Source organism: Mesoplodon bidens, assembly GCF_964165515.1.
Source record: "Mesoplodon bidens genome assembly, chromosome: 18".
NCBI classification, from domain to species: Eukaryota; Metazoa; Chordata; class Mammalia; order Artiodactyla; family Ziphiidae; genus Mesoplodon; species Mesoplodon bidens.
The window spans coordinates 57,796,370-57,819,673 of NC_138175.1; the positions used below are offsets into that span (position 1 = coordinate 57,796,370).

The 23,304-nt window shown below is 48.8% G+C and overlaps 1 protein-coding gene across 1 annotated transcript; it reads right to left on the reverse strand.

Annotated features, from left to right (window-relative positions):
• Positions 1 to 751: 751 nt before the first annotated feature.
• Positions 752 to 2,970, reverse strand: ZNF784 (zinc finger protein 784). The gene is made up of 2 exons (XM_081215992.1): positions 2,877 to 2,970; positions 752 to 1,671 (listed from the first exon to the last, which is right to left on the reverse strand). The coding sequence occupies exons 1-2, from the start codon at positions 2,952 to 2,954 to the stop codon at positions 781 to 783; spliced, it is 969 nt and encodes a 322-aa protein (XP_081072118.1). The 5' UTR covers positions 2,955 to 2,970; the 3' UTR covers positions 752 to 780.
• Positions 2,971 to 23,304: the final 20,334 nt, after the last annotated feature.

Genomic DNA, 23,304 nt, shown 5'->3' on the forward strand with positions numbered 1-23,304 from the left:
TTCCTCGGCATAGCTTGGGACCAGGCTGTAAGCCGTTTGCTTCAAATTGGGAGTGAAGCTAATTAGAGAAACTTGAGGCTACTTCGTAGACCTGGGGGACCATGGGCTCTGAGCCTGAAGGCTTAGGAGGGGGATGTTTGGTGACTGTCCGTGGTCTGGGCTTCCAGTTGCCTTGGAAGGAGTCTGGGGGGCTCGGGGACGGGCCACGTGGGAGCACGGCTAGCAGCTCCTGCAGTCAAAATTCTTAGGGTCAGGCTTCCATCCTTGCGACCTGAGCGCTCTTGGCTATGACTTGGGGACCCTCTGGCTTCGAGGTGATGGGGTCCCAGTCTCTTTAAGGAGGACCCGGTGGGCGTCTTCTGCCTGAGGACGGGTAGGCATCCCATGGTCAGTGCAATCCAGTGAGGTAGGCAAAAGGTTCCATCCTGGACCCCCTCTGCAGTGCTCAGCTCTGCTGCCGCAAGCTGTGTCTTGCGCAAGGACAACCCGTCAGGGGGGCAAATGGGGCAATGAAATCGAGCCCGTGTTCCTTGCACTTCGCTGGGCATCCACAGGGCTGCCTCTTTGCCTTCCTCTGAATCTCAGGCAGGTGCTGTGTGGTTTGTGAGCGTCCTAAGCCCGCTTCTCCCTCTGCTCGCCCACCCTGGCCGCTCGTTGCCATCTCCGTGGGCTCTTATGTCACCTCTCCCCCAACCTCTCCCCTTCCTCCCCTGCCTCCGTCTCCCACCCACCCCTCCCCTGCAACCTGCCGCCGACCTCCCACGTTGCTGCTCTCCCGGACTACTGGTCGATCTCCACCTTCACTTTGGCGGTCTCCCCACGTCCCTCTTCCAGAGTGTTTCCTGCCCCACACCCACTCCCTGACCCGTCGGCCCCCGATGCCAGCTGACTTCCAGAGTCTCCCAACCCCGGTCCTGGCCCGTGGAAGTGGGTGCGCTGATGCTTTCGGAAGTTGGAGGAGTTGTTGAAAGTGCGATCGCAGAGGGTGCAGCGGAAGGGGCGCTCGCCAGTGTGGATGCGGGCGTGGCCGCTGAGCACCGAGGACTGGGTGAAGCCCTTGCCGCACACGCCGCAGTGGTAGGGCCGCTCGCCCGTGTGCACCCGCTCGTGGTCTCGCATGTCTGAGGAGCGGCGGAACGGCTTGGCGCAGAACCTGCAGGCGAAAGGCTTCCCCACCGCCGCGCCTGCGGCCGCCGCAGCCATCACCACCTCCGACCTCTCCTGGGGCACCCCCGGCCGCTGTTCTCGAGCCGCCGCCGCCTCCGGAGGCCTTTGAGAGGTCCCCGGCTCCACCCCGTGTCGGTGCTGGTGCCGCAGCAGAGGTGCCAGGGCCTTGAAGGCCCGGGGGCAGAGCGGGCAGCGGTAGGGCCGCTCTCCCGTGTGCAGGCTGTAGTGGGCACGGAGGCTGGCGGGGCCTGGACAGCTGTGGCCACACACGTGACACCGGCTTGGGTCCCCACCCTGCCCACCACCCTCAGCCCCCGCCAGGTGGCCGTGTTCGTGGAACAGCAGCTCGGAGACCAGCCGGAAGACAGCTGGGCACAAGGCACAGTGGAGAGAACCTGGCTCCGGGGGCTCAGGTACCAGCGTGGTGCCCGTCACCCTCACCACCTGGATCTCGATGAGGTCACTCGGGGGCGTGGCCGGGCGGCTGTCATCAGGCACCAGGACCTGGGTGAAGGGGGGGGAAGAAACAAGGAGCCTGTGGACTCTGCCTCAAGGCCTCCCCAACATGCCTTACTAAACACACTCTGTACCATACTGAGCCCCTTAATTTCTAGATTCGGCTCTCCTTCCCCAGAGATTCTGCTGTGACCACCAAGACGTCCCCTCCTGTCCAAAATATATCGCAGATCCAGCCATTTCTCTCCTCCAACCCACTTACAATTAAGCCAATCATTTCTTGCCAAGCCCCCTGACCCTCTGAATGACTCTGTTCCTACGCCTGCTCCCTTATAACCCACCTCCCCAAAGCAGCCCGAATGACCTTTTGAAAACGGAAATCAGACGGCAGTCATTTTTCCCACTCAAAACCATCCCACGATTCCAACTGCTCTTAAAATCCAAAAACGCCATCTACTATCCATCATGATCCGGCTCCGGCTTATCTCTCTGACCCTAGTGTAAATATAAGCCGGCACACAGCTGACTTCTCTCGTCTAAATTTAGCTTCCCTACCCCCCAACTCTATCGGCTCACTCTTTTTTATAGAACGTAACACAGTAAGTCTCGTCTATTGTCTCTCTTCCCTACCCAACTGCAAGCTGCAAAAGAATACAGCTTATGTGTCTCATTCACGTCTCCATCTGTCTAGCCCAAGTAGGAGCTGAGTAAATGTCTATTGAATGGATGGTTGTCCTCAGATATTCTCCCATCCTGAGTGGGGTTCCAAGGTCACCTGGAGCAGTCATTTCTCCCCCCAAATCCTCCCCTGGGCATCAGGACGCATCACTCAGACCCTTGCAGAATCATCCCCCCACCCCAACGTGCATGCCCCAACCGTAACCCCACACCTTTGTCTTTCAGGGTCACCTTCCCAACCTCCCACCTTAGAATTTCTGAGGCCCCGCCCTCTGAAGGCTCCGCCCCCTAATTAGACAAACTTCATCCCTGGGACTCCTCTCTCTGGACCTATCCCCAGCTCAGATTTTCCGCCCAACCCCCTCCTCAGGCTCCACCCCCCACTCAGGCACCGCCCCTCCACCCTCATAGGCTCCGTGCTAAGCCCCACCCCTCGCCCGCCCCGAGAAGCACCGCCCCCAGGGCCGGAGCCCTAAATACCTTCCCCGCCCCGCCCTAAGCCCCGCCCTGGCCCCGCCCCCCCGCGCCCTCCTCCCGCCTCGAGATCCCCGCCCAAGCCCCTTCCTCGCCCGCACCAGGTCCGGAGGCTCCGGGGATCTCGGCTCCGGGGCCGCTGAGCTCGGACTCGGGGGCTCCGGGCGCGCAGCGGCCATCTTGTGCCCAGGCCCCGCCCCCGAGGACAAGTGATCGCTCCGGGAGGGGGCGTGGCCTGGGCTGGCGTCAGCGCCTCGGCGCAGGCGCACTGGAGGACGGGCCGGGGCTTCCCGGGAGCCGGGTCTCCCCCTCCCCGGGGAGAGAGTGATGAATTTCTTCCTAATTACCTGTCAGTTCCCGTAGGAGACAGCCTGCGTGGGTTACTGGGTGGCTGCGAACTAATTCGAATTTCTCTTTTTAACCTATATGAGTAAGCTCTGTCAGTCAGTTGACACTGACCAGAATTGTATAACCTTTGTTCTCTTTTCATGTTACACATTTTTGTGGTCACCTCCTCTGCATGGCTCGTGATAACCTAGTGAGGCAAAGTTTATGAATGTAAGGTGTTTAAAGTCCGTTTGCAGAAAGATATTCAGCAAACAGCAACACTGGTGATACTGGGACTTATTTGCCAAAGTCCTTAGGTGGTGTGACGTTTGGGAAACGCTTTTTTTTTTTTCAGCCACGCGCAATGGCATGCGGCATCTTAGTTCCCCGACCAGGGATGAACTCGTGCCCCCTGCAGTGGAAGTGCGGAGTCTTAACTACAGGACCGCCAGGGAAGTCCCGGGAAACGCTCTTTTGGAGGAAAGAGCCCAAAGACTGGCGGTTTTCGGCAGCACCAAGGACAGGGCTGAGGTCTTAGCCCTCCAACTGTTAATTTCATGGCCTGGGTGCGTGACCTTGGAGAGGTCAACATACTTCTCTAGACTGTGCCTGCATTTTCTCATGTACAAAACTGTAGAGGGTTGTAAAACCTAATAAGAAAGAGATATGCAAGATCTTTGGAACAACCTTAAGTTGTTTTCTTGGCAGGGCAGGGTAGGAGATGCTAAACATGAAGGTCATTCCTAAATTCTCTGTTTCTCCTTATGGGAACGTGATAAGATTGCATTTTCCTTTGCGGTTAGACGTGGCCATGTGATTCCCTTTGCCCAATGAACTATAAGTGAAACCAATGTGTGTCAACTTCAGCACAAGATAAGAGCCAGCAAGCTGTTCACCACTTTCCATCCAGGCTGTTCTGTGTGTGGAGATCTATTGGGTGAAGTGAAGTTTCTATCAGCCTGAATTCCAGAGTATGTATCTACAGTGACCAGAAACTGATGCTCATCTTCCTTGGATATATAGCATTTAAAATTATCATTTGTTTGATTAAAGCCACCGAGCTTTGGGGTTGTTTGTTACTGCAGCAGAACCTATTGTATCTTGTCTGATAAACCTAGGGAGTCTTTTTTCTTCTTTTTCTTTTTTCTTTTGGCTGCATTGGGTCTTTGTTGCTGCAGGTGGGCTTTCTCTAGTGGTGGCGAGCAGGGGTTACTCTTTGTTGCAGTGTGTGGGTTTCTCATTGTGGTGGCTTCTCTTGTTGTGGAGTACAGGCTCTAGGCACGTGGGCTCAGTAGTTGCACGCGAGCTCAGTATTTGTAGCACATGGGCTTAGTTGCTCAGCGGCATGTGGGATCTTCCCGGACCAGGGATCGAACATTTGTCCCCTGCATTGGCAGGTGGATTCTTAACCACTGTTCCACCAGGGAAGTCCTAGAGAGTCTTTTCTTAATTTTATTTTGAACCATTTCTGTATACAAAAATTATTTGGAATCATATAAATGGCTCCCTATCCTCACTAATAAACTTAGAAGACTATACAACTTTACAGAAGCAGTCTAAGCCCTCTGTGTACCCCCCATCCATTTTCCTCCCTCCCTCCCCTAAGGTTATTAGGTTTTGCATTTTCTGTTTATCATTCCCACATATGCATTCCTATTTCGCTACATATCTGATACAACGTGATATTGTTCTGCGTATGTTAACATGTTTAGGATAAATGATATCATTTTAGTGTAAGCTTCTCTAACTTTTTGCCCCCTCGACATTGTTTTTTATATTTGTAAACATGGATACCTGTAGTCTAGTCACTCATTGTCAATGCTGCTGTGATAACCCACTGGTGATGATGCCATAGTACATTTTTTCATTCTCCTGTTGAAGGACATTGGGTTGGTTCCAATTTTTTTCCTTTTTATTGAAGTATAGCTGATTTACAATATTGTGTTAGTTTCAGGTGTACAGCAAAGTGATTCTGATATACATATATATATGCATATATACATATATATTCTTTTTTGGATAGAAATATTCCTTTAAACATTTTTTCCATTATAATTTATTACAAGATGTTGAATATAGTACCCTGTGCTATACAGTAGATCCTTGTTGGTTATTTTTTATTTTTTAATTTTTTTGCTGCAGAAAGCTTTATTGTTTCCCTTTGGCCCAGGGCTCGGAGAGGGCTCCAGGGCGGTTAACAAGCTGCCCAGTGGCTGCAGGGACAGGCTGCAGGCAGAAGCCCTGACCCCAGAGGGGCTCCTCACAGGCCGCTGGGCTCCAGGGGCTCCTAGTGGTGCCTGGGGCTGAGCCTTTGGAAGAGACACTCGCCCAGCCCAGCCTGGGGGCCGAGCAGCCTGCGGAGGTTGGTCAGGTGGTCGCCCATCTTCTTGACGAGCTTCACCTGCTCATCCAGGAAGTGGCTCCAGGAAGTCCAGAGGTGGAGTCTGCGCGGGGAGAACCGAGGGTCTGCGGACCCACAGGGCCTGGCGCAGGTTCTTCTCCGTCAGCCGGGCGGCTTCCACGGCGTCCTGGGCTTTACCCACGGCTCCTGGGACGGCTTCGGCACGTCCTGGAAGAGGGCGCGGCCACAGCGCTGCTCTTGCCTTTTCCAGTGACCTCGGGCCCTCCGGCTTCTCCTCGGTCAGTTCGCGAAACGATGTCTCACGCCCCCGCGAGCTGCTGCGTCGGGTCGAAAGAGAAGCGCAGAGACAGGTAGGTGTGGGAGAGCGGCTGATGCACGTTACCAGGCGGGTGACGGCGGCCTCCACCTGGCGGAGTAATTGTGACGAATCTGGGAGCTCATGCTTGGTCGGCAGCAAGGAGCTAAGCTCAGTAAATGGTGTTGGCTGGTCCCGGAGGCCGAGGAGAGCTGAGTGGGTGATTCCAAGGTTGTGACTGGAAGAAAGCTTGGAGGGTGGTCAGAGTCTGGAGGAAGGGGCGCCCTTGGGTCTGTTCAGTCCCAACACTGGGGAAGCAAGAGACACATGCGTGGCCAGCGCGCTGCGGGTTGTCTGTAGTACTGTGCATCTGCTGACCCCATACTCCCAATTTATCCCTTCTCCCTTTCCCCTATGGTAACCCTAAGTTTGTTTTCTATGTCTGTGAGTCTGTTCCTGTTTTGTAAATAAGTTCATTTGTACTATTTTTAAGATTCCTCACGTAAGTGATACTGTATAATGTTTGTGTTTCTCTGACTTACTTCACTTAGTGTGATCATCTCTAGGTCCATCCATGTTGCTGCAAATGGCATGACTTCATTCTTTTTTATGGCTTAATAGTATTGCATCATAGGTATATGATGGAATATATGATGGATATATGATGGATATATATGTGATGGAATACTACTCAGCCATAAAAAAGAATGAAATATATATATATCTCACAACTTCTTAATCCCATCATCTGTCGATGGACGTTTAGGTTGCTTCCATGTCTTGACTATTGTAAATAGTGCTGCTATGAACATAGGGGTGCATGTATCTTTTCAAATTTGAGTTTTCTCTGGATATATGCCCAGGAGTGGGATTGCTGGGTCATATGGTAATTCTATTTTTAGTGTTTTGAGGATCCTCAATACTGTTCTCCACAGTGGCTGCACCAATTTACGTTCCCACCAACAGTGTAGGAGGGTCCCCTTCTCTCCACACCCTCTTCAGCATTTATTATTTGTAGATTTTTTTTTTTTTTTTTTTTTTTTTTTTTTTTTTTGTGGTACACGGGCCTCTCAGTGTTGTGGCATCTCCCGTTGCAGAGCACAGGCTCCGGACGCGCAGGCTCAGTGGCCATGGCTCACGGGCCCAGCTGCTCCGCGGCATGTGGGATCTTCCCAGACCGGGGCACGAACCCGCGTCCCCTGCATCGGCAGGCGGACTCTCAACCACTGCGCCACCAGGGAAGCCCCTATTTGTAGATTTTTAATGATGGTCATTCTGACCAGTGTCAGGTGGTACCTGAATGTAACCAGTTTTTGATGATTACAAATGATACTGCTATGAAAATTCTTGCTTACATCTCCTTGAACCCAGATGGGAGTTTTCGCTAAGTTATATACCTGAGAGTTGAGTTGCTGGATCAAAGAACAGGAACATCTTCAACTTCCATCTTCAATTTGGCAGATATCACCCAACTGCTCGTCATAATATCTCCACCACCTACGAGCTGGGAAATCTTGGGTAAGTTCTTTTTTTTTTTTTTTTAAAGGAACATTTATTTATTTATTTATTTATGGTCTGCATTGGGGTTTTTTTTTTTTAACATCTTTATTGGAGTATAATTGCTTTACTATGGTGTGTTAGTTTCCGCTTTATAACAAAGTGAATCAACTATACATGTACATATATCCCCATATCTCTTCCCTCTTGCGTCTCCCACCCTCCCTATCCCACCCCTCTAGGTGGTCACAAAGCACCAAGCTGATCTCCCTGTGCTATGCGGCTGCTTCCCACTAGCTATCTATTTTACATTTGGTAGTGTATATACGTCCATGCCACTCTCTCACTTCGTCCCAGCTTACCCTTCCCCCTCCCCGTGTCCTCAAGTCCCTTCTCTAGTAGGTCTGCATCTTTATTCCGGTCTGGCCCCTAGGTTCTTCTGACCATTTTCTTTTTTTTCTTTTATTTGTTTTTTTAGATTCCATATATATGTGTTAGCATACGGTATTTGTTTTTCTCTTTCTGACTTACTTCACTCTGTATGACAGACTCTAGGTCCATCCACCTCACTACAAATAACTCAGTTTCATTTCTTTTTATGGCTGAGTAATATTCCATTGTATATATGTGCCACATCTTCTTTATCCATTCATCTGTCGATGGACACTTAGGTTGCTTCCATGTCCTGGCTATTGTAAATAGAGCCTCAATGAACATTGTGGCACATGACTCTTTTTGAATTATGGTTTTCTCAGGGTATTTGCCCAGTAGTGGGATTGCTGGGTCGTATGGTAGTTCCAGTTTTAGTTTTTTAAGGAACCTCCATACTGTTCTCCGTAGTGGCTGTACCAATTTACATTCCCACCAACAGTGCAAGAGGGTTCCCTTTTCTCTGCCCACTCTCCAGCATTTATTGTTTGTAGATTTTTTTGATGATGGCCATTCTGACTGGTGTGAGATTATATCTCATTGTAGTTTTGATTTACATTTCTCTCAGAATTAATGATGCTGAGCATTCTTTCATGTGTTTGTTGGCAACCTGTATATCTTCTTTATACAGGTTGGAGAAATGTCTATTTAGGTCTTCTGCCCATTTTTGGATTGGCTTGTTTGTTTTTTTGTTATTGAGCTGCATGAGCTGCTTGTAAATTTTGGAGATTAATCCCTTGTCAATTGCTCCATTTGCAAATATTTTCTCCCATTCTGAGGGTTGTCCTTTCGTCTTGATTATGGTTTCCTTTGCTGTGCAAAAGCTTTTAAGTTTCATTAGGTCCCATTTGTTTATTTTTGTTTTTATTTCCATTTCTCCAGGAGGTGGGTCAGAAAGGATCTTGCTGTGATGTATGTCATGGAGTGTTCTGCCTATGTTTTCCAAAAATATGGAACGCTTCACGAATTTGTGTGTCATCCTCGCGCAGGGGCCATGCTAATCTTCTCTGTATCGTTCCAATTTTAGTATATGTGCTGCTGAAGGGAGCACTGCATTGGGTCTTCGTTGCTGTGCGCGGGCTTTCTCTAGTTGCGTCGAGTGGGGGCTAGTCTTCCTCGTGGTGCACAGGCTTCTCATTGCGGTGGCTTCTCTTGTTGCGGAGCATGGGCTCTAGGGACGCAGGCTTCAGTAGTTGTGGCACATGGGCTCAGTAGTTGTGGCTCTTGGACTCTAGAGCATAAGCTCAGTAGTTGTGGCGCACGGGCTTAAGTTGCTCTGCGGCATGTGGGATCTTCCCGGACCTGGGATCGAACCCATGTCCCCTGCGTTGGCAGGCGGATTCTTAACCACTGTGCCACCAGGGAAGTCCCTCTTGGGTAAGTTCTTTAACCACTCATGGTCTCCAGTGCTTTCCTGGGCCCTGGCATTTGTGCCTTTGTGGCCTCCTTCATTCCAAAAAGTGTATTTAAACTTGTATGTTATATCTGTGTTGGTATAAAGACAAACATAAGCTAGTCTGGATTACATTCTTTTTTCTTCTGAATTTAAAATTAAAATGTTTTTCCTGGGCTCCTAAGAGTGTCCTGGGCCTTAGGCATTGTATGTACCTGCTGTGTCTAATAGAAAGTCAACCTTCTCCTTTGCCTCATCTGCAGAACAAAAATTATAATAGTATTTACTCAACACAGTTAAGTGTAAGGTGCTGTGAGGATGAAATGAGTGATTATGCGTAAAGTGTTTTATGGCACAAAGTAGGCACCATGTATTAGCTACAATTGTTACCAGTTTACACATCCACCACCGATGACTGGGCAGTCGCCTTACTTGACATCTTTAACAATACTTGTCAAACTTCAATTTTTGCCAGTCTGACTTGTGTGAAATGGTATTCCACTGAGATTCTCTTTATTAAATGAGATCTTTCACGGCACAGGGTTTAGAGCGTGAAACTCATCCTCTGTTCTCCCTTCTTTGAGGGCAGAGTCAATTCCATCTCTGCATCCACAGAGAGGAGGCATATAAATACCTCAGTGAATGTTTGGTGAATGAATGAACAGATGAGTGAATGAATAACTGAATTAATGGATATAGAAGATTGAGATATTGAGAATATTAACACTGAAAATATGAAATATTTGAAGAGGAGGGCATAGTTCAGTGGAATGACCATAAGCTTTGAAGTCAGATGCGCCTGGATCCAGATCCGTCTATCCACTTGCTATACAATTTTGGGCAAGTGATGTCCTTTCTCCCTTTGAGAGTGCTACAGTCTAGCGTAATTCTGGGAACCAGATGGTGCTCAGTAATTGTGGATTCCTTGCCTTTTCCCCTCTTGTCTGTTACCCTCAGGGACTGGCACTACACTAACAGTCTGTTGCATGACCTGAGGCTACAAGTCTGGCTACATGGAACCACTAAAAAATTGGCAGTAAGGGTCTTGGACTTGGAATCAGAAGTTGCAGGGGTGCGTGTTAGCCTTACTTCTTTCTGTCCCTGCCTTGAGCACGTCATCTCTCCTCTCTGGACTTGGATCTCCTGTCTTTTAAATGAATTGACTGATAGAGTTACCATATGACCTAGCAATTCCACTCATAGGTGTGTACCCAAGAGACATGAAAATATATGTCCACACAAAACCTTGTAAACAAATGCTTATAGCAGCATTGTTCATAACAACCCAAATGTCATCGACGGAGGAATGGATAAGCAAAATGTGGTGTATATCCATAAAATGAAATTTTATTTGGCCACAAAAAGGAAGGAAGTACTGATACCTGCCACAACATGGAGGAACCTTGAAAGTATTCTGATCAGTGAAGAAGCCCCTCCCCCCTTCCCTTTCCCGACTAGTAACCACTAGCTTGTTTTCTATATCTCTGAGTCTGTTTGTATTTTGCTATATACATTCATTTGTTTTATTTTTTATATTCCACATATAAGTGGAATTTGTCTTGTCGTTTGTCTTTCTCTGACTTAGTTCACTAAGCATAATATTCTCTAGGTCCAGCTGTGTTTCTGCAAATGACAGAATTTCATTTTTTATGGCTGAATAGTATTCCATTGTATATATATACCGCATCTTCTGTATCCTTTTGTCTGTTGATGGACGCTTAGGTTGCTTCCATGTCTTGGCTATTGTAAATAGTGTTCCTATGCACATTAGGGTGCATGTATCTTTTAGAATTAGTGCTTTTGTTTTTTTTCTGGATATATATCCAAGAGTGGAATTGCTGGATCATATGGTAGTTCTATTTTTAGTTTTATGAAGAACCTTGGTACTGTTTTCCATAGTGGCTGCACCAGTTTACATTCCCACCAACAATGTAGAAGCTTTCCTTTTTCTCCACCATTATTACCATTCTCACCATTTGTTATTTGTAGATTTTTTTGATGATAGCCATTCTGACAGGGGGGAGATGATATCTCATCATTTTGATTTGCATTTCTCTAATAATTAGCCATGTTGAACATCTTTTCATGTGCCTGTTATCCATCTGTACGTCTTCTTTGGAAAAATGTCTATTCAGGTCTTCTGCCCATTTTCTGATTGGGTTGTTTAGTTTTTTAATATTGAGTTGTATAAGCTGTTTATATATTTTGGATATTAATCCCTGTTGGCCAAATCATTTGCAAATATTTTCTCCCATTCTATAGGTTGTCTGTTTTGTTGATGGTTTCCTTTGCTGTGTAAAAGCTTTTAAGTTTATTAAGAGAGGGGCAAGATAAGGGTGTGGGATTAAGAGATATAAACTACTATTTATAAAATAGATAAGCAACAAGGATATATTGTACAGCACAGGAAAATATAGCCGTTATTGTGTAATAACTTAATGGAGTATAATCTGTAAAAATCCTGAATCACTGTGCTATACACCTGAAACTGGTATAACATTGTAAATCAACTGTGCTTCAATTTTTTAAAATAGTGAGTGAAGCTGACACAAAAGATCACAGTTTATTATCCCATTCATATGAGATGTCCAGAACAGGGAAATCTATAGAGACAGAAAGTAGATGAGTGGCTCCTTGGGGTGGGAGGTGGAGTGGAATTGAGGGAGTAAGAACGTTACAGCTAAAGGGTACAGGTTTTCCTTCTGAGGGGACGCAGCATTCTAAGGTTGACTGTGGTGATCCTGCACATACCTGTGACGAATTGTACACTTTAAATGGGTGAATTATATGGCATGTGAGTTAGATCTCAATAAAGCTGTGAAAAAAAGAATCAGCTGAGGGGCTTCCCTGGTGGCACAGTGGATAAGAATCCACCTGCAAATGCAGGGGACATGGGTTCGAGCCCTGGTCCGGGAAGATTCCACATGCTGCAGAGCAACTAAGCCTGTGCACCACAGCTACTGAGCCTGTGCTCTAGAGCCCACGCGCCACAACTACTGAGCCCATGTGCCACAACTACTGAGCCTGCGAGCCACAACTACTGAGCCCACGCACCACAACTACTGAGCCTGTGCTCTACAGCCCATGTGCCACAACTGCTGAGCCTGTGCACCACAACTACTGAAACCCGCGCGCCTAGAGCCTGTGCTCCACAACAAGAGAAACCCCTGCTCGCCGCAACTAGAGAAAAGCCCGTGCACAGCAATGAAGACCCAGTGCAGCCAAAAATAAATAAGATTAAATCTTAAAAAAAAAAGAGGGCTTCCCTGGTGGCGCCGTGGTTGAGAGTCCGCCTGCCGATGCAGGGGACACGGGTTCGTGTCCCGGTCCAGGGGGATCCCACATGCCGCGGAGCGGCTGGGCCCGTGAGCCATGGCCGCTGGGCCTGCGTGTCCGGAGCCTGTGCTCCGCAATGGGAGTGGCCACAACAGTGAGAGGCCCGCGTACCGCAAAAAAAAAAAAAAAAAAGAATCAGCTGAACATGATGCTCTTTTAGGATCAACCTCTAATGATATTTAAAAGTTATAAGCCTATATAATAGGTGTATGCATGTTCACTATGTGATTCTTTCAACTTTTCTCTGTGGTTGAAAATTTCTGGGAATTCCCTGGTGGTCCAGTAGTTAACACTCCACACTGCCAATGCAGGGGCCCCGGGGTTCAATTCCCTGGTCAGGGAACTAAGATCCCACATGCTGTGCAGTGTGGCCAAAAGATTAAAAAAGAAAAAAAGAAAATTGTCATAATAAAATGTGGGGTGGAGAGAGCTTGTAGACGACTTTTTAAATCTGATTTTTGAAAACATCAAACCAATCCCATGGACAATTCTTATCAGACTGTAAGCTCCCTGAAGGCAGAGACCACGTCTGTATAATTTCCTGCTGTGTCTCCACCACCCACACTCATGTCTGGGCATTCAGTACTGAATACAGGTATTCAGTAGCCATGTATTGAATTAATGAGTCAATACCTAAGTGTGTGGATGAATAAGAAGATGGTGACTATGGCTGTCTGAAGTCCTAAGCCAACAGTCATCCTTAAATTGTAGATCATCCTCAAGCCTTCCTATTGGGTCTGCAGGTTACAGTAATACTGACAATAATAACTAGTGTGTGTTTGTTTATTTATTTTAAAATGGTATATGTGTTCACTCATTCAACAAACATTTCTTTTTTTAAAAAAATTAATTAATTGATTTTTTTGGGGCTGTGTTGTCTCTGTTGCTGCGCACGATCTTTGCTGTGGCCAGCGGGGGCTACTCTTTGTTGCGGTGCATGGGCTTCTCATTGCGGTGGCTTCTCTTGTTGCGGAGCACGGGCTCTAGGTGTACGAGCTTCAGTAGTTGTGGCTCGCGGGCTCTAGAGCACAGGCTCAGTAGTTGTGGCGCATGGGCTTAGGTGCTTCATGGCATGTGGAATCTTCCTGGACCAGGGCTCGAACCCATGTCCCCTGCATCGGCAGGCAGATTCTTCACTACTGCGCCATCAGGGAAGTCCCACTAGTGTTTACTGAGAACACACAGGGTCAGATCCAGGTTTGTAGGGTGTGAAGCTTGTACAGCTTAGAAATACAAAATGTAAAATACAAAAAAAAGGTATACAAGAGAACATTTATTTAGCATGAGAAACTAAGTTGCAACCAATTACGAAATTCAAAAGGTGACAGTTACCACGCACAGCCCCCAAAACTGAGAAGCACATATAGATAGCATTTTAATTAGTTTACTACCTGACTCAGCTCTGTAATGCTTTCCCTCTATTTTCCTTGATTGGCTTTTTATATGACAACAATATTATAATATCATTTTCTGTAGAGAGAACAGAAAGATTATCTGATCTTTCCTATAATGTGATTGGTCAAAACATTTCTTTACTATTAACTTAAACTTTAATTTCAGATGCACAGTTATTTTAGTATTGTTGTCAAGTTTGGGAAACTTCTAAGCAAGTTTCCTTCACCTATGAATTTAAGGTTGCAGAGTGTTGCAGGCTTTTTTTAAAAAAATATGTTATTTATCCTTTAAAAAACTGTTTAAGTTGAAGCATAATTGATTTACAATGTTGTGTTAGTTTCAGTTGTACAGCAGAGTGATTTGGAGACATATATATATCTATATCTATATCTATTCTTTTTTTTTTTTTTTTTTTTTTTTTTTGCTGTATGCGGGCCTCTCACTGTTGTGGCCTCTCCCGTTGCGGAGCACAGGCTCCGGACGCGCAGGCCCAACGGCCATGGCTCACAGGCCCAACCGCTCCGCGGCATGTGGGATCTTCCCAGACCGGGGCACGAACCCGTGTCCCCTGCATCGGCAGGCGGACTCTCAACCACTGCGCCACCAGGGAAGCCCTATATCTATTCTTTTTTAGATTCTTTTCCCTTATAGGTTATTACACAATATTGAGTAGAGTTCCCTGTGCTATACAGTAGGTCCTTGTTGGTTATCTATTTTATGTATAGTAGTGTGTATATGTTGATCCCAAGCTCCTAATTTATCCCTCTCCCCCCACACCTTTCCCCTTTGGCGACCATAAGCTTATTTTCTATGTCTGAGGGGTCTTTTTCTGTTTTGTATATAAGTTCATATGTATCATATTTTAGATTCCACATATAAGTGATATCATATGATATATGTCTTTCTCCGTCTGACTTCATTTAATATGATCATCTCTAGGTCCATCCATGTTGCTGCAAATGGCATTATTTCATTCTTTTTTATGGCTGAGTAATATTCCGTTGTATATACACGGCCCATCTTCTTTAGCCATTCATTTGTCTCTGGACATTTAGGTGCAAGTTTTTTTTTTTTTTTTTTTTTTTTAAGCAGTGACTAATCTTAAGTACTCTTTGAATTGTCAACACTCACTACCCAGGGAAAGCCTTGTGCAAGTGAGAAGCCTTGGAAGCTTAAGGTTCATTAGCTTCATGGTGAATCCACCTCTGCAGTTATGCTTAACTACTTTTGAGGGAAAGAATTACATCTGCTTTGCTATGTGTTAAGGAGAATCCCTGTAGATCAGGTTGGGAACCAGACTGGAACCTGGATGTGATGGTCCTGCATGCCTCTTTTAGGAGCCTTGCTGTTACTATCTGCTTCACCTATTTTAAAACAGAAAAACCGCTGAGGTTCTGGGAACTGGGAACCAGGAGACCCTGGCTTGATTCCCATTTGGTTCCTGGTTGACTAGTTCTGAGCAAGTTCCTTCCCCATTCTTGGCCTCATTTCCCCCAATCTGTGTAAGGAGGCGGGCATTTCCCGATTTCCTTGTCTGTCTCTGACACTGTCGGAACAAAAATGAAAGAAGAGACAGGAAACTCCTATAGAGAGTGATCCTTTTGGGATCCCACTTATTAGAGGTGGGCCCAAGTGCAAATTAGATCCTTCCTCTCTGGGCCTCGTGTTTCCAGCCAGAGCATTTTCGCAAAGGGTCTGAAATGGGCCGCTTTAGCACAGGGTCACCCCTTAGAAGTGCGGGGTCCCTCCTTTGCAGGGCCTTCCCTAAAAGCACTTCCCCATTGGCAGCCGTTTCCGCTCGGCCTGACCAGAGAAGCAGCTCAGAGGCAGCATGCATCGGTATTGAGCGCGGGGTGGGGGGACTGATGGCCGATTTTGTGGAGTTTAGAGGAGGAGCCGTTAAGTACAGAACTAGGGAGAAGGGGGACCATGGAGAAGTTGGCGGTGGATAGAGAGGCCAGGGTGGGAGGCAAACGAGAGGCAGCGTGTGGGTAGAGGGGTGGGGGTGGGGAACCATAGAGAGGCTGGCCTGGGCTAGAAGGGCCACGGGGTGGGGGGCGGGGAAACGGAGGGAGGTGTGGGGAAGGGAGTTGGCCTCTGAAGGTGGGAACTAAAGACGCAAAAAAGACTCTCTGGTCGAGGGTTGGGGGTTGTGGCGTGTGGTGTGGGGTGTCGGGCCTCCGCGTCTCGCTTAGTCGCTGCCACCGTGCCCTTGAGCAATGAACTCCCTCTCTGCACCTCAGTTTTCTCACTGAAAACTGAACGGATTAACCTCTTAGAGAAATTAAATAAAATCACGTATGAAAGTACCTAGCATAATAATGTCTTTGCACGGACAGTATGTAACACGTGGGAGGTAATGCTAATATATTTTCGCATGTTGACTCCTTTCTGCAGCTCTGAAATTCTTGAGGGCATTAAAATCAGGCATTTGAGCATTAACATCAAGATTTTGGAGGAATTTCTCAATCCCCACCGCCCCTTCCGTAACTCAAGCCTCGTTCTTTCTCATGTAGATTCAGCACCAGACTGTTCCGTAGTCCCCCAGCTTCCACTCTCTAGCCCGCCAACATAAGCAAACAGACCTTTCAAAAATTTGGAACTAATCTTGTCCTTTCCCAGCTCAAAATCCTTCCACAGCAAGAGAGCTTACCGCAAGACAAAAATCCCAACTCCTCTGCCTGGAGTTGGAAGCCCTACATCTAGTGCCCGCCAAGCTCTCCAGCCTCCTCTCTCATCATTTGAGACACACAACGTGTGTCACACCCCCACTGAAACACACACACTTTCATTTCTCCAGGCGCCAGGTCTTAGGCTGGTCTTGCTGCCCAGAGTAACCTTTCCTGGGGGATCCTGGCCATTTTTTCAGGCCTTATTTCCTCCAGAAAGCAACCTCTGACTCCTGCCTACCTCAGGCTCCCAGGCTGGGTGAGGCACCCCTTCAGGCTGCCATTTCCACCGGAATCCCTGTGAAGTCCTCACATGATAGTTCCCTGACTAGCTCCAGACTCTCCTGTGATGCCTGCAGCACAAACTCCATGTTCTTCAGTCTGGTCCTTGTTGTCTCCGGTCAGCATCGTCCCTGGCTGAGCACATGATGCTTAGTCACTCTGAAAGAAGAATAGTTGGGCTGTTTTCTGTCCTGGCTTTTGCCCCTACTTTTCACTCTGCTTGGAACTGCATTCACTGTTCCCAAGGCCTGGCTAACTCTCCTGTCCTCCAAGACTGAACTCAGATGTCACCTCCAGGAACACTTTCCGATTATTTTTCTTTTAGTTTTTTGGCCGCACTGCACAGCTTGCGGAATCTTAGTTCCCCGACCAGCGATGAGCCCATGCCTCTTGCAGTGGAAGCGTGGAGTCCTAACCACTGGACAGCTAGGGGATTCCCAAACTTTCCAATTCTTTTTTTTTTTTTTTTTCCTGTACGCGGGCCTCTCACTGTTGTGGCCTCTCCTGTTGCGGAGCACAGGCTTCGGACGCGCAGGCTCAGCGGCCATGGCTCACGGGCCCAGCCGCTCCGCGGCATGTGGGATCTTCCCGGACCGGGGCATGAACTCGTGTCCCCTGCATCGGCAGGCGGACTCCCAACCACTGCGCCACCAGGGAAGCCCCAAAACTTTCCAATTCTATACTCCTCCCCCAGTTGGGTCATGAGCCCCTTCTGGCCCCCTGGAGTGTGCCCTGTCATTGCACTTATGACCTTACATTGTAGCTGCCTGTTTGTTAGTTGGCCTCCTCTAGATTTGTCTGTCCAGTATGGTAGTCACCAGCCATACATTGGTATTGAGCGCTTGAAATAGGATTAGGCCAAGTTGAGATGTGCTGTAAGGTGGCAGCTGGCCACTACTAGCAAATACTGTTTTGAGAATGGCTGGTGGTGGCCTTGAGTCTGATGCAGTTCGGAAGATTCAAGTTCTCAGTGATGCAGGAACGTGTCTGAAACCACATCTGCAATGGCCACCCAGCTCCATTTTGGATGCCTGAACCATGGTGACTCCATTTTGATTTTTTTTTCCTTTCACTTATTTATCTTTTAAATTAATTTTTATTGGAGTATAGTTGCTTTACAATGTTGTGTTAGTTTCTACTGTACAGCAAAGTGAATCAGTCATATGTATACATATATCCACTCTTTTTTAGATTCCCTTCCCATCTGGGTCACCACAGACCATTGAGTAGAGTTCCCTGTGCTATACAGTAGGTTCTCATTAGTTATCTGTTTTATACGTAGTGGTGTATATATGTCAATCCCAATCTCCCAGTTCACCCTCCTCCCCCCATTTTGATTTTAAATGCGTTCTTTTCTTTAATGGTTAACACAGCTGTACAGTGTACATTTGACAGGCCATAAGACAGGCTGTTCTGGTTAGCATAAAGTTCAAGTCAAATCATGTATCAGCTAGAAGGACTTCCCCATTCCTCAACATATGAAAATTTCTTCCATCATAACTTACATCTTGATATAGAAAAATAAAAGGAAAAACAAAGAATGGTGGCCTCTCCATGACAGATGGGGAAACTGAGTCACCAAACAGAATGGTGTCACACAATGTTTTTCAGATTTCCCTGGAGAAGGGACTTCCCTGGTGGACCAGTGGTTAGGACTCGGTGCTTTCACTGCCTTGGACCTGGGTTCAATCCCTGGTCGGGGAGCTAAGATCCCACAAGCCTCTCGACCAGAATTGGAATCCTACTGTTTCTAAGCTGCCTCATTAACATCTGGGGTTTGCTATGAAATCCGCATGGAATGCCTAATCCTTCTAGACAGTCTGTACTGAGGCAAGAAGGGGCTCTTCATGACTTTACAGGGCTCCTTGTGGGCAGGAGCTCGGAAGCCCAGCCTTCTGGCTTTGCCTTGCCAGCATCTACAGCTAGCCTTGAGGGCTGTTTCACACTCAGGCAACTCTTTCCCTAAAGTTCTTTTAGCTTCAATCCTGTAACTCTAGAGGGCCATAGAACAATTTCCCCATAATGAAGATATTTAGAGATTTTTTGTTTGTTTGCACAGCGCAGCAAGCAGGATCTTAGTCCCCCGACGGGGGAAGCACGGAGTCTTAATCACTGGACCGCCAGGGAAGTCCAAAATGAAGATATTGGGATGAGAAAGTGTAAAGACCTCCCCGCTTTAGGATTTAGGGTGTAATCCTGGCTCTGGCACCCCCTTGCTGTGGGACTATCAACGTCTCACGTAACCTCTCTGGGCCTCAGTTTCCTCATCTGCGAAGCACTAGGACTGAATTTGAGACAGCTTTTTGTTTGAAGTCCTCTTCTCGGGCTGTGTAAGATTGTTTGGGGACGCTGTCCGTCGTTGAGCTTGTCTCGTGAATGTCATCCCTACCTGCTTCTCCCAGGTGCTAAGGTGGGGGCAGACATTTCAATATTTTGGTCTCTGTCGCCCCCAGGAGGCTTAGGAGAGTTCCTTGTCGCAGCAGGTGTGCAATACAGATAACATTTGTTGCCTCTAAGGTAGAGAAAGGCAGGGACTACCTCGATCTGGTTGGCTCATGTTTTTAACCTCCGGAAGCTGGCGTATGGGAGACACTAAACAAATATTTGTTGAATGAATGACAGAGATTCAGGCCAGCGGAACAGAAGGCACTTGGAACCCTTCCTTTGAGGGTTTGTGTTTCCGGCCGGAAGGCTTTCTCGTGAACCCCACCCCTCTCCTGGCTGGTCGGAGCCCTATGGCTCCACTTAGGGCTCCCGGAAGGTTTAATCTCTTCGCCTCCTGTATCCCGGGATCAGACTGTCGGAAGGCCTCTCCTCATAACGCACGGACAGCAAAGGCCATGCCTGGAGGAGGGGTCCAGGAGCACGAGGACGGGGGGCAGCCGGGTGTGTGTGTGTGTGCGTGTGTGTGTCAAAGACCGGACCCGACTGACCCATTGCGGGGACGATTGGGGAGGGTCGAGGAGGTTCGTGTCGGAGGACCCCTCGGGAACAGAGAAAAGGCAGAAACCAGGGAGGCCTTGGTGGGCATGGAAAGGGATGGTGGGGAGGTGGTGGAGTGGGTTGAATACAGACTCTGGAGATGAGAGACTTCTTTCTGGGCGGATGGAAACACTTAATGGTGTCGCAGGACCAGCATGAAAGGAAGAAATCTTGGATCTGGGCAGAAAAAGAAACTCGGAGAGTTTGGGGGAGGTCCTAGAAGAGAAGAGTGATACCCTGATGGGGAGGAATGGAGACAAGGGAAAAGGACACCCTACCCATCAGGGGTTTGAAAGAGGAGACAGAGGGCAATATAGTAAAGCATGGGTCCCACAGATTCTGGGGCGTGTAAGACGACTCTGAGTGCACATCATAGGAATCGATTGATAGATGCAAGAGGCCTGTGCAAATCCCGGGAGCATGGAGATGTGGTAAAGTTAGAAAGTCTAGGGTTTGAGCCCATGGAGAGAGGCCCATGAAAAGTCCCCCAGCCCCTTGGAGAGATGAGGGGTTTAAGGAGTAGGGGGTGGAGGATGACGTAGGTAAGCAAAGATTGGAGGATGCAGAGAGGTCCTCTGGTCATCTCAACCCTTAGCTTACCTCTCTGCACCTTCAGTCAATGCAGTTTTTCCTTCCTTTAGCTGCTTCTCTCATTCAAGGATGACCATGACTGGGACTTCCCTGGCGGTCCAGTGGTTAAGACTCCGCGCTTCCACTGCAGGGGGCGCAGGTTCGATCCCTGGTCAGGAAACTAAGATCCCACATGCTGCACAACGTGCCCCCCCACAAAAAAAGGACGACCATGACTTTATTCTCATCAACTGTGGTTCCCCCGCCCCAGTCAAGTGCTCCTCCCACAAGTTGGCCCTTTCTCCTCCTCCTCTTTCTCTGGGCCTTCAGCCTCTGACTGGACGGGCATACAATACACCTACGCATACACAGTGCGAGTGGAGAAGCCCAATGACAAGCAGGAAGTTTTGCCCAGTGTACAGCTGTCCCGAGTGCCTGCAGGGCTTCCAGAATGCTGTCTGTCTCAAGGCCTATGGCCTCTCACATCTGGTCATCTGGGGCTTCATCTCTGAGACTTGTGGCAAGGCCTTCAAATGCCCCAGCAGTCTTTGCCAGCCTCCGCTCATCCACCGGACTCCCTGTACCTGCTCCTTCTGCCCCCGGCGGGTCAGGCTTGCCAGGGACCTGGCTCAGCACGTCCTGATATATTAGGGCAGACTGAGTCTGCTCCTAATATGGGCACAAAACTGATGCCTTTGGGGAGCCACGTGCTGGGAATCTTTCCCAAGTTGCCAGCGTCCAGCTTGAGAGATGATGGTTGCAGAGCTAGACACTGGCATCTCTAGTGGACAAGGCAACACCCTTTTCTGGGCTGTTCTTGTTAAGACTGAATGATCTCCAGCCTTGGGGTGTGCTGCAAGTCTGTGGGTGGCAGGGGAAGCAGGAGAAAGTAGCAAGAAAGATGCCCTCACCTCCCAGGGCCATTACTTTTCCCCTTTAGCCTTACCCAGGAGGCAGGGACCCTGGGTTTTAACTGCACCGTGTGGGCTTTGTGACTGGTGGGCTCACTCTCTGGCCTCAATAACCCATTTGAAACTAGGGATGAATTCTCTCATCCCTGTCAGCGGCCAGATGGTAGCAATTTGCCAAATCTGCTGAGACATCTGTGTTCTTGTCTGGTTCTTCTTTGTTTCTTCCTCTCAGTTTTAAAACTGGGAATGTCTCGGGATGCATCTCAAACTCAGTCACCTATTTTGTCCTCACCTGTGCCCCCAAGCTCAAGTGGTCACTTATTGATCACCACACACATCCTACTGGGGCTTGAGGAAGCAGCTCAGGGTGATGCAAAAAGAGATGGGCCAGCTCCCATCACACTTCTGCCCCGTGTGCTTATAAACGTGTAAGAGCCTGTTTTACCTCAGGTAGCATCGTGTCCTGCACTCGGAACTCTGCCCCTAAGTGTGTGGCCCCTGTGGGAAGGCATTCAAGCGCTCCAGCCACCGCAGCCAGCACCGGCTAACCCACCTTGGGTGGGATGACCACTTTCCAGGGGGTGGCCCAATGCATCCCGGTGTATTCATCAGGGCAGGACTTCCTGGCTGGCTGTGGAGCCTGAGGCCTGGAGTTCAGGTGTACTCTAGACCCGGATGTCACTTCCCTCCACCACTCCAGCCCTGTGGAGGGACTGGCATCATACAAGCCAGCCCCGACTAGCTGTGTGACCCAGGGCCAGTGACTACCCCTCTCTGGCCTTGGTTTTACCACCAACACGGAGAATGATACCTGACTCCATTTTCTTGCCATGTAACACATTAAATCACAAGGCCTGGGTTTCCTCAGTTGTCCCACCGGCTGAATAATTCTGGCTCTTTGTCTTTGCTGTGTAGCAGCCGACCAGTCACTAGCCCTTTCTGGTTTCAGTTCCTATTTGTAGGTAGACGGTCTATTTTCTCTCCTATTGAAGAGAGTCTTTCTTATTTTAGAACGACTAGTTCCTTCTCCAGCCCAGAAGGATAAGGTGACCTTTTTTTTAAGTGTGGAACATTTTTTTTAAAGTCTTTATTGAGTTTGTTACAATATTGCTTCTGTTGTTTATGTTTTGTTTTTTTGGCTGCCGGGCATGTGGGATCCTAGCTCCCAGACCAGGGATCCAACTCGAACCCGCACCCCCTCCATTGGAAGGCGGAGTCTTAACCACTGAACTGCCAGGGAAACCATAGATAAAGTGACTTTTAAAGAAAAGTCACAACTTTTCGGACAAAAAGACATCCCTTTTGTCTTCCCTCCCTCTGTATCTACCACGTCGCCAATGACTTTATATTGGCTTTTCTCCCCTTATTGCAGAGAAGTGAGGCGGGCAGACACCCGGAACCATTGTTCGTGGGTGTTTGTTTCCGGCCGGGGCTGATTTCTGGGTGCCGCGTCTGGCCGAGACGGAGGCAGGAGTGGGAGCCGTTTCCGGGCTCTCGGAGTCCATCACCCCGCGCGGCGGACTTACTGCGGCCGCCCCTCGAGCCGCTTCCCACCGCGCTCGGACCCGAGAGACCTCCGCACCGCGGGCCGGCGCCGGGAGGTAGGCGCTGAGCTCCGGGCGACCGGAGAGGCCCGAGCGGTGCGTCCGCTGGGTCACTCGCTTAGACTCGCGGGCGCGGGGTGGAGAGGCTTTGAGCTGGAGAAATCCGGAGAAAGAACTTCGTCTACTCGCCCGTCTGTCCTCCCCTCAGCCTCCCAACCTGTACCTTGACCCTGAATCTCTCTGGAGGCCATGGGCCCCTCTCTCCCTAGGGTGGTCCCCGCCCCTAAGCCGGCCCCCTCCTCTTCCTCCACCCCCGCCATCCCCATCCCGCGGCCTCAGCCCGCTTCTCAGGAACCGTCACCTGCTCACTGACGGGAATGGTGTTCCCTATGCGTGCACACGGAGGAGGCCCCTGGCTGGAGCCCAACCCCCACCCCACCCCGCAAGGCTTCAGTTGTCCCCAGTGTTTTCAGGTACTTCAAGAGCTGCCCGCACCGCAGGAGCTACAGCATCTCCCACTCAGAACTCCGGCCCTTC

Bases quoted from the DNA above. Each gene is read 5' to 3' on its own strand.
- ZNF784 (XM_081215992.1), bottom strand. From the start codon at position 2,954: ATGGCCGCTGCGCGCCCGGAGCCCCCGAGTCCGAGCTCAGCGGCCCCG. The intron at 1,672-2,876 runs GTGCGGGCGAGG...CCCTTCACCCAG, and splicing joins CCCCGGAGCCTCCGGACCTG to GTCCTGGTGCCTGATGACAG.